At 38.8% G+C, this 13,959-nt stretch overlaps 1 protein-coding gene across 8 annotated transcripts in view; it reads left to right on the forward strand.

Moving 5' to 3' along the window:
* SWT1 (SWT1 RNA endoribonuclease homolog) overlaps positions 1 to 13,030 on the forward strand; it is a 95,053-nt gene extending 82,023 nt beyond the window's left edge. For 4 of the 8 annotated variants that reach the window (XM_038542303.1, XM_038542299.1, XM_038542304.1 and 1 more), the window contains one exon: positions 12,038 to 13,030. In XM_038542303.1, the coding sequence (XP_038398231.1) occupies positions 12,038 to 12,167 (130 nt within the window). In that variant the 3' untranslated portion in view covers positions 12,168 to 13,030. Of the gene's footprint in view, positions 1 to 1,012; positions 1,282 to 5,461; positions 5,613 to 9,991; positions 10,166 to 12,037 lie in introns of those variants that run through there. The other 4 variants (XR_005362010.1, XR_005362012.1, XM_038542301.1 and 1 more) reach the window with 4 other exon arrangements.
* The last annotated feature ends 929 nt before the right edge of the window (positions 13,031 to 13,959 follow it).

Genomic DNA, 13,959 nt, shown 5'->3' on the forward strand with positions numbered 1-13,959 from the left:
GGTGAAGGATTCTTTTTATGTCTTCACTACACTATGATTTTTTCACCTTTATTAATATGGAATAGTTCATACATACCAAAAGAGCTCTGTGGTTGTGTGTGTGTGTGTGTGTACACGCATATATAAAGACAGGTATAAAGTTTAAAGTGATTCTTAAATTTGTGGCCCCAAGACTCCTTTATATTTTACAAAATTGTTGAAGACCCCAAAGACCTTTTGTTTATGTAGGTTGTATCTATCTACAGTTGCCATATTAGAAATTAGAATTAAATGTATGTTCATTTCAAAATAATAACTAATTACATGTTAAGATAAGGAACATATAATTATGAAAATAATTTTTCCCAAACAAAAAGAGATCCTACATTTTTGCAGATCTCTTAAAGCCTGGCGTAATGGTAGACAAATGGGTTCTGATAGTTGCTTTTGAATTTAGTTTGTTTTAGTAATCACGTGTCATGTATCACTGGAAAACTATTGTACGTTCTTGCAAGAATGAGAATGCAAAAGGCAGATCGTGTCTTAGTCTTATTATGAAAATAGTTTTGACCTTTTTGACCTCACAGACCCCTTGAAAGCCTCTTATTTTCCCCAGACCATAATTTGAAGACAAACTAGTATAAAGAATACTCATGCCTACCATTCAGTTGACAAAATAGACCTTTACCCATCTCTATGTATATTCTCCCTTCCATCCTCTCCTTAGAGATTTTGTGTTTATAATTCTCATCTTTATGAATATATGTATCCATAAAAATGTTGACTAGTTTCACCTGTACTTAATAGCATCATATATTTTCTTTTAAAAAATAGTTTATAGTATTCATATGTAACAAGAAAGAAGAAGCAGTATAAATATGATTCTTTAATATACAGGGTGTGTGTGAAGCCTGCTAATCCTGAGCCCAGGCAAACAAATTCATGAGGAACAAAACCCACTTAATGTTGTCAGTGTTGCCCTCCAGTCTCATACTCCCCCTTCTCACCATTCTTTTTTTGACTCCACGTCAAGATTCATTTTGAGGCATGGAGCAGCAGTTGGTTTGCAGTCAGTCCTGTGCTATGCAAAATCATGCAAGAAAAAGGCTCTTGGGAAAAATGGGTCTGAGGCATATCACTCAAAAACTTAATAAGACATACATTTAAAAAGAAGGTAGGAACCAAATTAAAATAGCATCAGTTTTACACGTGTTAAATGGTTAAGAAATATGTAAATGTGTCAATAAATCTGACACTTTTTATTGAAAAAGAGGTGAAATTTGCTTGTGGAGGTGGTACTTGGAAGGGTTGCAGGTTGTGGATTAATGTGATGATGTGGAAGGAAAGTTATCTGAAATTGAATGTAAAGTTGCAACACCAATTGTGAATGGTACACATATTTAAAGTATGTGCATGTGTGTGTTTTGTGTATTCCTAAGTAGCTTGGTTCTGCTGGGTAGTTTTCTCTGTTCATCTAGTGGTTCTTACTGCTGAAATTTTATATAGGAAAATGTGAAATTTGCATCATGCTCAATTTGTTATTTAATATATCAGCGATGTTGGAACAGATTCATGTGTTCAAAACAAGTGCTATAGCAGAAATGTCTGTAGTTTCACTGCTTTATAATATGCCACTTCTATCACTAAACCACAGCTTATTTGCTATTTTTAAATTACACATATCTCTGTATTACTATAAAATTTTATGAGCAGATGCAGTGAGTGTTAACTGTCAAGGTACTTCTGTTAAACTCTAGATTGATAAATTTATTTGATATCAAGACACAGGGATTGATAATTGTACACAAATGTTACTATTACTCATTAGGTTAAAATAAGTTTTCCAAAAAATCTAAAACCATTGGACATACATAGTCTGTTGTAGCTAGGGGTAAAAATTATTTTTTTTTACCTTAATCTTCCAGACTGTCCATCACTTATACTCTTATTATAGATCTTTACTGATATGCCACATTTAAAAGTTTGTGTACATGAGATTTGTGTCAAAAATACATTTGTTGGAGGTTGGGGCGCCTGGGTGGCTCAGTTGGTTAAGTGTCCAACTCTTGATTTCTGCTCAAGTCACAATCTCAGGGTCCTGAGATTAAGCCCCACCTTGGGCTCTGTGCTGGATGTAGAGCCTGCTTGAGATTCTCTCTCCCCCTCTCCCTCTGCTCCTCCCTCATCCCTGCTTGCTAACTCTCACTCTCTCCCCCTCCCTCCGTTCCCTCCATTAATTAATTAATTAATTAACATCTGTCAAATTCAGTAATACATTAAGAAAATCATTCACCACAATCACATGAGATTTATTCCTGGCTTGTGAGGGTGGTTCAGTATTTGCAAGTCAACTTAATACATCACAACAATAAGAGAAGAAAGGATAAGAACTGTATGATTATTTCAATACAGGATACAAAATCAATATACAGCAGTCTGTTGCATTTCTATACACTTATGAAGCAACAGAAAGTGAAATTAAGAAAATAATCCTTAAAAAAATCCCATTTATAGTTGCACCAAAAACTGTAAGGTACCTAGGAATAAACCTAACCAAAGAGGTGAAAGACCTATACGCTGAAAACTGTAAAACATTCATGAAAGAAATTGAAGATGACACAAAGAAATGGAAAGACATTCCATGCTCATGGATTAGAAGAACAAATATTGTTAAAATGTCTACATTACCCAAAACAATCTACACATTTAATACAATCCCTATCAAAATACCAGCAGCATTTTTCACAGAATTGGAACAAACAAAATTTGTATAGAACTGCAAAAGACCCCAAATAACCAAAGTAATCTTTAAAAAGAAAAGCATAGCTGAAGGAATCACAGTTTCAGACTTCAAGTTTTATTACAAGGCTCTAGTGATCAAAACAGTATGGTACTGCACAGAAACAGACACATAGATCAATGGAACAGAATAGAAAACCCAGAAATGAATCCACAATTGTATGGTCAATTATTCTTCGACAAAGCAGGAAAGAATGTCCAGTAGGGAAAAGTCTTACCAATAAATGGTGTTGGAAAAACTGGACCACTTTCTTACATCATACATAAAAATAAATTCAAAATGGATTAAAGACCTAAATGTGAGACAGGGAGCCATAAAAATCCTAGAAGAGAGCACAGGCAGCAATTTCTCTGACACTGACCTTAGCAATGTTTTTCTGTAGATATGTCTCCTGAGGCAAGGGAAACAAAAGCAAAAATAAAGTATTGGGACTACTTCAAAATAAAAAGATTCTGACAGCAAAAGAAACAATTAACAAAGCAGTGTACTGAAGAGGAGAAGATATTTGCAAATGACATATTGATAAAGTATTAGTATCCAAAGTATATAAAGAACTTATAAAACTTAATACCCCAAAACCAAATAATCCAAATTTTTAAAAAGATTTTTATTTATTTATTCATGAGAGACACACACACACACACAGAGGCAGAAACACAGTCACAGGGAGAAAAGCAGGCTCCATGCAAGAAGCCCGATGTGGTACTTGAAGGACTTCAGGACCATGCCCTGGGCTGAAGGCACATGCTAAACCGCTGAGCCACCCAGGCATCCCCCAAATAATGCAAGTAAAAAATGGGCAGGAGACATGAACAGACCTTTCTCCAATGAAGACATTCAGATGGCCATCAGACACATGAAAAGATGCTCACCATCACTCAAGGAAGTGCAAATCAAAACTATGAGATACCATTTCACACTTGTCAGAATGTCTAAAATCAAAAATACAAGAAACAAATCAGATGTTGGCGAGGATGTAGAGAAAAAGCAACACTCATGCACGGTTAGTGGGAATGGAAACTGGTTCAGCCACTATGGAAAATGGTATGAAGTTTCCTCAAAATGTTAAAAGTAGAACTACCCTATGATCCAGTAATCTCACTATTGAGTATTTACCCAAAGAATACAAGGACACTAATTCAGAGGAGGGATACATGCATCTCTGTGGTTATTGCAGCATTATTACAATAGCCAAGATAGGGAAGCAGCCTCGGTGTTCATTGATGGATGAATGGATAAAGAAATTATGGGACGCCTGGGTGGCTCAGCGGTTGAGAGTCTGCCTTCGGCACAATGTATCCTGGGTCCAGGGATCGAGTCCTGCATCAGGCTCCCTGCAGGGAGCCTGCTTTTCCTTCTGCCTATGTCTCTGCCTCTCTCTCTGTATCTCATGAACAAATAAACAAAATCTTAAAAAAAAGAAATTGTGGTATATATATATGCAATGGAATATTACCCAGCCATCAAAAAGAATGAAATCTTGTCGTTTGCAATGATGGAACTAGACAGTATAATGTCGAGTGAAGTAAGTCCAAGACAAATACCATATGCTTTCACTCATATGTGGAAATTAAGAAACAAAACAAATGAGCAAAGGGAAAAAGACAAATCAAGAAACAGACTTTTAACTCTAGAGAACAAACTGATGATTACCAGAGGGGAGGTGGCTGGGAGGATGGGTTAAATATGTGATGGGGATGAAGGAGTACACTTGTGATGAGCACCAGGTATTGTATGGAGGTGCTGAATCACTGTATTGTGCCCCTGAAACTAATATTACATTGTATGTTAACTAACTGGAATTAAAATTAAAATATATAATGTCTGTCATCCCTGGCCAATATTTTGAGTTGGACCCTTACCAATGGAGCCACCCAGGCACCCAAAACTTGGCCATATCTTTGAAGGTATTGGAAACTCACTGGATAACTTGGCGGGCAGAGTCTCTTGCAGGATGGTTCCAATCAAATGTCTAAAATTATTTTGACTTTACTATTGCACTAGTTGGGAGGAGTTTTTTTGTGGAGGTGGTACTGGGGTCAAAGTTGAATAGTCAGAGTTAAGGCAGTCGTACCTGTTATTTTCTTCTTTGTCTTGCCACTTATTTTGCAGGTTTGAACTGTGATATTAACTAATAAGCTCTCTCTTATACCTAAAAGGATGATTTTGAAGATGAATGACATGTATCTAATACCTTGAATGCATAGAAAAATAGTGATTGCTGCTTAGCAGGCATCTGGTCGGAGCTTTTATTTTTGTTACTCTGTGGTTTGTTTTGAAATTATTTGCTGTCTCCACCGTGATCAGTAGCGCTCATATTCACCGCAGGTGTGCTCCACAGCTCATGGTTTTCAGATAAGCTGCCAAAAGAGAGAGGTTCTTTTGGTTTCAGTGGCTCCTCCTAGACACAGGGCCAGATGCACCAAATGAAAGGTGGCAGAGCACGGAGGTGAAAAGAGAAGAAGGATTTAACTTGCATACAGCTGACCACTTTGGGGAAGGGTGAGGAAGATGATTACTTACGTGGTCTGAATTTACTAACAGAAGATAGTATAAAATAAACATATACACTGTTTTTTCTAATTGAGGTAAAATTCACATAACAGAATTAACCATTTTAAAGTGTTCAGTTCAGGGGCATCTAGTGCATTCACTCCCCTGTGCAATCACATCTCTCTCCAGGCCTAAGACATTCCCATCACCCCAGAGAGAAGTTCGAGGCTCCGTAAGCAGTCTGGGTTCTTCCCTTCCCCCAGACCCTGGCAACCGCTCATCTGCTTTCTCTCTATGGATTTATCTATTTTGAATGTGTCTTATAAATAGAATCCTACAACACATGACCTTTTGTATCTGGTTTCTTTCACTTAGCATGATATTTTTGAGGTTCACCTACATTGGAGCATGTGTGAGTACCTCACTCTTTTTTTTTTTTTTTTAAGATTTTATTTATTTATTCGTGAGAGACACAGAGAGAGAGGCAGAGACCTAGGCAGAGGGAGAAGCAGGCTCCATGTAGGGAGCCTGATGTGGGACTCGATCCCAGGACCCCAGGATCACCCCTGAGCTGAAGGCAGATGCTCAACCACTGAGCCACCCAGCTTCCCTGATACTTCACTCCTTTTATGGCCGAATGATACTCCATTGTGCGGATAGCCCACATTCTGTTTATCCACTCATCTGTTGATGGACATTTGGATTTTTTTCACTTTTTGGCTATTGTGAATAGTGTTGCTATTTGTGTGCAAGTATTTGAATTCTTCCAATTCTTTCAAATTTGGGGGTGGGGTATATACTTAAGAGTGGAATTCTGTGTTTAACTTTTCAGGAGTTACTGACTTTTTCCACAGCAGCTGCACTGTTTTACCTTCCCACCAACAAGAGATGAGAGTTCCAGTTTTTCTGCATCCTTGACAAAATTTGTTACCTTTTTTTTTTTTTTGGATGATAGCTGTCCAAATGAGTGTGAAGGGTGATCTCGTTGTGATTTTGATTTGTATTCCCCTAAGTACTAATGATGTTGAGCGTCTTTCCATGTGGTTATTGGCTCTTTGTCTTCTTTGGAGAAATGTGTCCCCAAATCCTTTGCCCACTTTTTAGTGGGTTGTTTTCTTACTGTTGTTGAATTATAATAAGTCTTTATGAGGAATGTGGCTTGAGGCCAAAATCCTATGTGTGATCTTTCAGGCCTGACCGTAGGCAGTTATAAGGCTTTATCTGGCACTCCACCAGGGAAAGCTGCCTTCCGCATGCCAGATTTGGTACACAGCCAGTGTGTTGCACTCTTCTGGAGGGAGTTGCAGACAATGCTTAGGTCCCTTGGCCCTGAGCTTACGTGCATATCTGCATTCCTAGCCCAGGCAACTCCATTTGGTGGCCTCCTTATTGGGGACTTTGGCTGAGGGCACCTCTCAGGCACTTCTGCTGAGAATTCCTTGGAGGACTTGGCCAAGGTATTTTTCTCCACTCTGAACCAATGCTTTTCTACTCCTAGCTCTTTCCCTTTGCTATGTTCTGAATGTTTGTGTCCCTCCCAGATTCATATACTGAAATCCTGTTGCCCAATTCAACAGTCTTAGAAGGTGGGGCCTTTGGGAGGTGATTAGGTCATGAAGGTAGAGCACTCATGAATGGGATTAATGCTTTTATGAAAGAGGGCTCTCACCAGAATGTGACTATGATAGTGCCTTGCTCTTGGACTTCCAGCCTCCAGAACTGTGAGAAATAAATTTCTGTTGTTTATAAGCCACCCAGCCTGTGGTATTTTGTTACAGCAGTCTGAATGCACCAAGACCCGCACCCCTTCCTCCCCTGGGTCCATGAAAAGGGATCCTCAGCAATGAGATGATGTCCCCTGTCTACACTATGTATCATGTGGCCCTAACTCAGTGCCATTCTATAAGGGAAAATGGACCACTGGGGAACTGACACCTTTAATTTTGTCTCTCGTTTTCAGTGTTGCAGCAAATGAAACAGTTGATTTTACTTTCAGTTTGGCTTGTTGTCCTTATTAACCACCTTGGCACCTGGCAGCTTGACATGTTACATGTTCTGGGTATTAGACCCTATCAGATATAGCAAATATTTTCTCTCTGTACATTGTCTTTTCACTTTTTTTGATAGCATCCTTTGCCACAAGTTTTTTATTTTGATGAAGTCCAATTTATGTGTTTTTCTTGTATTGCTTGGGCTTTTGGCATCATATCTGTGTGCATTGCCAAAACTAAGGTCATGAAGATTTACCCCAGTGTTTTTTTTTTTTTTTCTTAGAATTTCATAGTTTTAGCTCTTATGGTTAGGTCATTGATGCATTTTTTAAAAAAAGATTTTATTTATCCATGAGAGACACACAGGGAGAGGGAGAAGCAGGCTCCATGTAGGGAGCCCAACGTGGGACTCTATCCCGGGTCCCCAGGATCATGCCCTGGACTGAAGGCAGCACTAAACCGCTGAGCCACCTGGGCTGCCCCATTGATGAATTTTTGAGTTAATTTTTGTATATGATGTGAGGTAGGGGTCTGACTTCATTCATTTGCATGTGGGTATCAAGTTGTCCTAGCATCAAATGTTGAAGAGACTATTTTTTTCCCTTTGAATGGTCTTGGCACCCTTGTTGAAAATCAGTCACCCAGGTATGTGAGATATATTTCTGGACTTTAACTTTGTTCCATTGGTCTGTATGTCTGTATGCCGTTACCACTGTTTTGATTAAAGTTGCTTTGTATTTTGAGTTTTCAAAATTGGGAAGTGTGAGTCTTCTAAACATTATTTTTCTTTTTCAAGATTTGACTATTTGGGGTCCCTTGCAATTCAATGTGAATATTAGGATCAGTTTTTGTAAAACAGATTGTTGGAACATTGATAGGGATTGCATTGACTGTGTAGATTGCTTCGGGGAGTATTATGGTATGCCACTAATTTAGGTCTTTAATTTCTTTTGGCAATGTTTTGTGGTTTTTAGTGTACAAGTCTTGTGCCTCTTCAGTTAGACTTATTTTTAAGTATTTTAATCTTTTTCATTTCAATTCCATTTACAATAGAATTGTTTTTTTCATTTCCTTTTCTAACTGTTCATTTCTAGCGTGTAGAAATGGAATTGGGGTGCCTAGGGTAGCTCAGTCGGTTAGGCATCTGACTCTTGGTTTTGGCTCAGGTCATGATCTCAGGGTCATGAGATTGAGCCCTGCATGGGGCTCTGAACTCAACACAGTCTGCTTGAGATTCTCTCTCTCCATCTCCCACTTGCTCTCTCAATAAAATAAATAAATAAATCTTTTAAAAAAATGGCAATTGATTTTTTGTGTGTTAATCTTTTATTTTGCAACTTTATTGAATTAGTTTATCCTAACAGGTATTTTGTGGATTCTTTAGGATCTATAAATAGAGATAATTTTACTTCTTTGTTTATAATTTGTATGCTTATTTGTTTTTTATGCCTAGTTGCTCTGACTAGAATTTCCAGTACAGTGTTGACTAGAAGTGGTTGAATATGGGCATCTTTGTTTCGTTCCTGATTTTAGGGGGAAAGCTTTTAGTCTTTTGCCATTGAATATTATGTTAGCTATTATATGCTGTTTTTATATTAGCATTGTATTCCATTTTTCTTTCATCTAAGATACTGCAAATAGAAAAGTTCAGAGAATTGTAAAACAAATATCTATTGTAGACTTTCTTCTTGTACCTAGAAAGAATTTTGGAAAAACTGCATCAAATATTGTAATTAGGGGATCCCTGGGTGGCTCAGTGGTTTGGCACCTGCCTTTGGCCCAGGGCGTGATCCTGGAGTCCTGGGATCAAGTCCCATGTCAGGCTCCTGACATGGAGCTTGGCTTCCTTCTCCCTCTGCTTGTGTCTCAGCCTCTCTCTCTCTCCCTCTCTATGTCTATCATGAATGAATGAATGAATGAATAAATAAATCTTTAAAAAAATATTGTAATTAGATCACTTAATTTCACTACTGCTGTGTCATTTTGACAAAATTAGCCATGGAAATGAATCAAATAACCACTAAAATTATTTTTTAATTGATTTGATCAAATTTCCAGTTTATTTTGACCTGAGATTTGGTCAAAGTGAGTTTGATACCCATGATAGGACAATTTATTTATTTACTTTTTATTTTTAGAAGATTTTCCTTGGGATGCCTGGGTGGCTCAGTGGTTGAGGGTCTGCTTTCGGCTCAGGGTGTGATCCTGGAGTCCTGGGATCGAGTCCCACATCAGGCTTCCTGTATGGAGCTTGCTTCTCTCTCTGCCTATGTCTCTGCCTCTCCCTCTCTGTGTCTGTCATGAATAAATAAATAAAATCTTAAAAAAATAATAAAAATAAAAAGATGTTTAGTTGAGAGAGAGAGTGCACGAGCAGGGGGAGGGGCGGAGGGAGAGGGAGAACCAGACTCCCTGCTGAGCAGAAAGCCCAATTTAGGGCTTAATTCCAGGACCCCAGGATCATGACCTGAGCCAGTGTCAGACACTTAACGTACTGAGCCACCCTGGTGTCCCCATGATAGGACAATATAGAGAAACTGGCAGTTTCTCACGAGCAACATAGAATTACAGAACTAGAAGCAACCTCCAGTCTTGAGCTCTGTTCCAGAACAGATCTGAAGTTGGGATTGTTTAGTTTGCAAAAGAGAAATAGGATCACTGTAAGAGACACAAAATATTTGTACTATTAGATGATGACTTTTTCTTTTTTTTTCTTTTTTTTATTTAGGCTCATGTCAGCAAATGGAGTTTTTTTAAAAGGCCCAATATAAAGGAAGAACTTTCTAGAAATTGATAGGAAATGGGCTACGTCTCACAGTTGTGGGTGTTCTCACAACCTGGTGAAAACCAACATGATATGGCTCACTAGGGATGCTGCAGAATGGCATGCAAAGGCGTTAAGGTGCCCCCACATCTACCCTTCTGTCACACTACAGATAAGCCCTGGGGAAAAGGAAGTTAAGAATTCCTGTCATGATGTAGTAGAGACCAAACATACACGATGGAGACATGCAATACTTTCCCCAGTCAGCAATAAGAACTTGCTGGAGAGAGCGTCTGTAGGTGATAATCCACTGTGAGAATGCTGACTCACACGGATGAAGAAACCAGATGCCAGTAGGATGAAAAGCTGAGACAGAGCTCACCTCCTAACTGAGAGGGGGAGAAAGAAGACGACCAGACCCAGAAATAGATTCAAAGTCTAGTTACTGAAGGAGTTTTGTTTTTCTTTTTTTCCTTTCACATGTGGAATAAATTAGGCAGAGCAGGAATGGATCAACCCTTTTTGTTTCCTTTGTAAACTTATGAGAAAACGTATTTATGTTATGTCAGATAAGTTATGAGAAAATTTGATGCAGTTTTTCTAAAATTTTTCCTAGGTTACAAGAAGAAAATCAACAATGGATGATTATTTTTACAGTTTCTCTCCTATTTTGGGATCTCTTAGGATCTTCCAGATAATTTTCTGAGTAGTTATGAAGAATTGATGGCAACATAACACTAATTTTAAGCCCTGTAAATATGGGAGACTGGACTAGAGTAACACAAAACCAAAAGTCAGATTTGAGAAACCACACACTTGAGGAAGTGAGGCCACTGAAAATATGGTGTATTTCCTTTTGCTGTCACTACTACTCTCATCCTAATCCCTGCGTTCCAAAGGGTGGCAGGGGAGGCAGTGAAGAGCCGTGGCTAGTAGTCCACCCCCAACACCGTGGAGATGGCCCAGAGCTTCTTAGAAGCCAAGAAAGTCATAACAGTGTAATTTATATTTAAAAACCTGCCATTTCTCAAACACCTAATGTGCCAGATGCTTCCCTAGTTGCTGGCTGTTCTTCGTGAGTTTATATAAACCATCTCCCAGTAGATTTAAATAGGTTTCCATGAAGTATGGACTCTCGACACCAGATATGATGGGTTGGTGCTTTGATGACTCACAGATCCCCCAGTTTGTAGACCCAAGTCAGCTTTGTAGGCTTAGTCTTAGGTAAAACTCTGAGTAGGCCTAGCATGTAATAAGCATCACTCCCTGCCCCTACTTCTGGCTCAAGAGTACTTAGCTAGTAGTTTTCATTTGTTAATTTAGCAGTTTTAAGAGTTGGAGCTGTCAACTTCTCATCTCTTCTCTGTTTATCTGCTTCTGTCAGGAGGTGCATTCTCTTAGTATGCTCCAGGCTACCTGTTCTTCAGTTAAAACATAAATATGTGATGTAGGCTACAGCATTGCTTGCCCTTTGGATTTGAGCACTATACCATCGGCCCATCTCCTGCTGGGAGAAGCCCTTGGAGACCATACAAACTTTTTTTTTTTAAGATTTTATTTATTCATGAGAGACACACAGAAAGAGAGAGAGAGAGAGAGAAGCAGAGACACAGGCAGAGGGAGAAGCAGGCTCCAGGCAGGGAGCCCGATGCAGGACTCGATCCCGGGTCTCCAGGATCACACCCTGGATCAAAGGCAGGCGCTCAACCGCTGAGCCAACCAGACGTCCCAACCATACAAACTTTTATAAGCATACAGCTTTGCTTCTTTGCAGCAGGTCTGCCATGGGAACCCTCATTCCTGGATTCTTGGAATTGCACCAAGATCTCCGCATTGACTGAGAATCTGTGCTAAGTGCTTATATCCCAATATTGTTTAGTCTAAGAAACTATAACTGTCAACTATCAAAGAATGTATTTCAAATCCCAGTCCCAGTATTATCCTGTTGAGATTTTTTTCATTTATCTGACTAGCTGTCTTACAGTGATTTAAAATTTCTTTATCCCCTAGGGAAAAGTTAACCATTGGATGCCGCCAACTGGTTGAGATGGAATATTCTATGCAGCAGTGTAATGCATCTGTTTATATGGAAGCCAAAAACAGGGGATGGTGTGAAGACATGCTCAACTATAGGACCTAAATGCTGAATTATAACTTAAAAGGAATTGCATTTATCTTCAACAACAACAGAGTAGCTTTCAACCTTTTAAGTCAAACCCAAGACACTTGGGGAAAAAAAAAAAATGCCTCATAGGTGCAAGAAGGTGATTGCCTATTGCTGAAAATCACATTAAGGTTCTAAAGAGCCTAATGCATCCATTGTGGGATAAACTGTGGAATCAACTCATGGAGTTGACGATATCTTCCTACCTCTACTCCTGACACTGAGCCAGTCCAAGGAAAGGAGAGCCATCTTTTTAATCATCTTAGGGTAGGAGCCACTTTGGCATCTGTGGAAGGCCTGGGGGCAGCAGCATTCTCTGAACTCTCAACATGGGTACAAGATCAGGGACACTTCCAAACCTCAAGAAAGGATTAAGACGTGGCCATGCTCACTGTGCCCCACAAATGAAATCTTACCCTAGGCTGTTTCGTGATCAAACTGTCTTCCATGTAGACCTGGTGAATGTAACACATACCCCTCCACTTCTCCTAAGGTAATGTAAGTAGAGTTTTGACCTACTAGCTATATAGTTTCTTCTCTTCTTCCCTGGGCTTGTCACTTTTCAATGCATTTCTAAAGGGAAGAGCAGGGGAGACCTCTATACTGATTTTTCCCTTAAATGTGAAACAGCATGGATTTATGGGATTAGGTGGCAGTGACTCATGTTTGCCCCTAGCTAAACCAAATGTTTGACTTCCTATGTAGTTATACAGTAAGTTGGAAATCCTTGTTTACTAGAGTATATTATGCTTTTGTTAATACATTAGATTAAATCTAATTTGCTAATCTATGATGTTAATTTATTTTTTACAAAACAATAAATTTTATTTTTACTAAGATTGTGCTTTTCATTTTACTTCCAAATGTGTTTCTGAACTGTGTACAAGGCATGATGATAAAAGCAACCCTCTGCAATAAAAGAAAATCTATTCAGGATTCTCAGTGTCAATCTGTGCAGGGCCCGCTGAGCTTTAGGTTTTGCATAGGAAGCCGCATCTCTACCTGGGATTCAAGTGACATCAGGGGTGTGAGCCCCAAGGGAGCAGCTTCCAGAGGATCTCTGCTCTCTGCAAAAAGTCTGTCCCTCCACTTCACCCCACCACCCCACCCCCACCCCACCCCAATAGTTTTTTCAGATCTTTATCCCTCAGCTGCTTCTGGTTGTTGTTACTAGGTTTTGGTTCTGCTTTGTTACCTCCCTCTCCTCTTCCTACTTATGTCTTTTCAATGTAGGTTGTGATTTTTAGGAAATTTCACTCAGTCACCGGCCACACTTTCACATATTTTACCCTTACACAGATTTTATCTTAGTTTGTGTATCTTTTACTTTGTACATTAACTTGTCAGTTCTTTCAATCTTTTTTTTTTTTTTTCATTTTACTGATATGTGAAGATGTTTTTCTTTTGGTTTCCTAGTCTTATTTTTTGTTTTGATTTAGAAACATTCTTTTAAACATGTTTAGTCTTTGTTTCTTTGAAGTGTCAGGTTTCTTTTTGTTGCTTTCTTAAGTTTTAATTTAATCTTATATATTTTTTTAATTGGAGTTCAATTTGCCAACATATAGCATAACACTACCAGTGAATCTTATACTTTTCTAATAGTATAATTCAGGAGTTGAGGATTCCCTCCCCCTTCTTTTCTGGATTCCCCCTCTGGATTGAGAGAACTCAGCTGACATAAGGATCATACGCTACACCTTACAAAACAAACATTTGTTTTGATAGAATTATTAGATCCTTAGGGGAGGAACTTACAATTCTAAAATCT

This window comes from Canis lupus, chromosome 7 (assembly GCF_011100685.1).
Source record: "Canis lupus familiaris isolate Mischka breed German Shepherd chromosome 7, alternate assembly UU_Cfam_GSD_1.0, whole genome shotgun sequence".
NCBI lineage: Eukaryota > Metazoa > Chordata > Mammalia > Carnivora > Canidae > Canis > Canis lupus.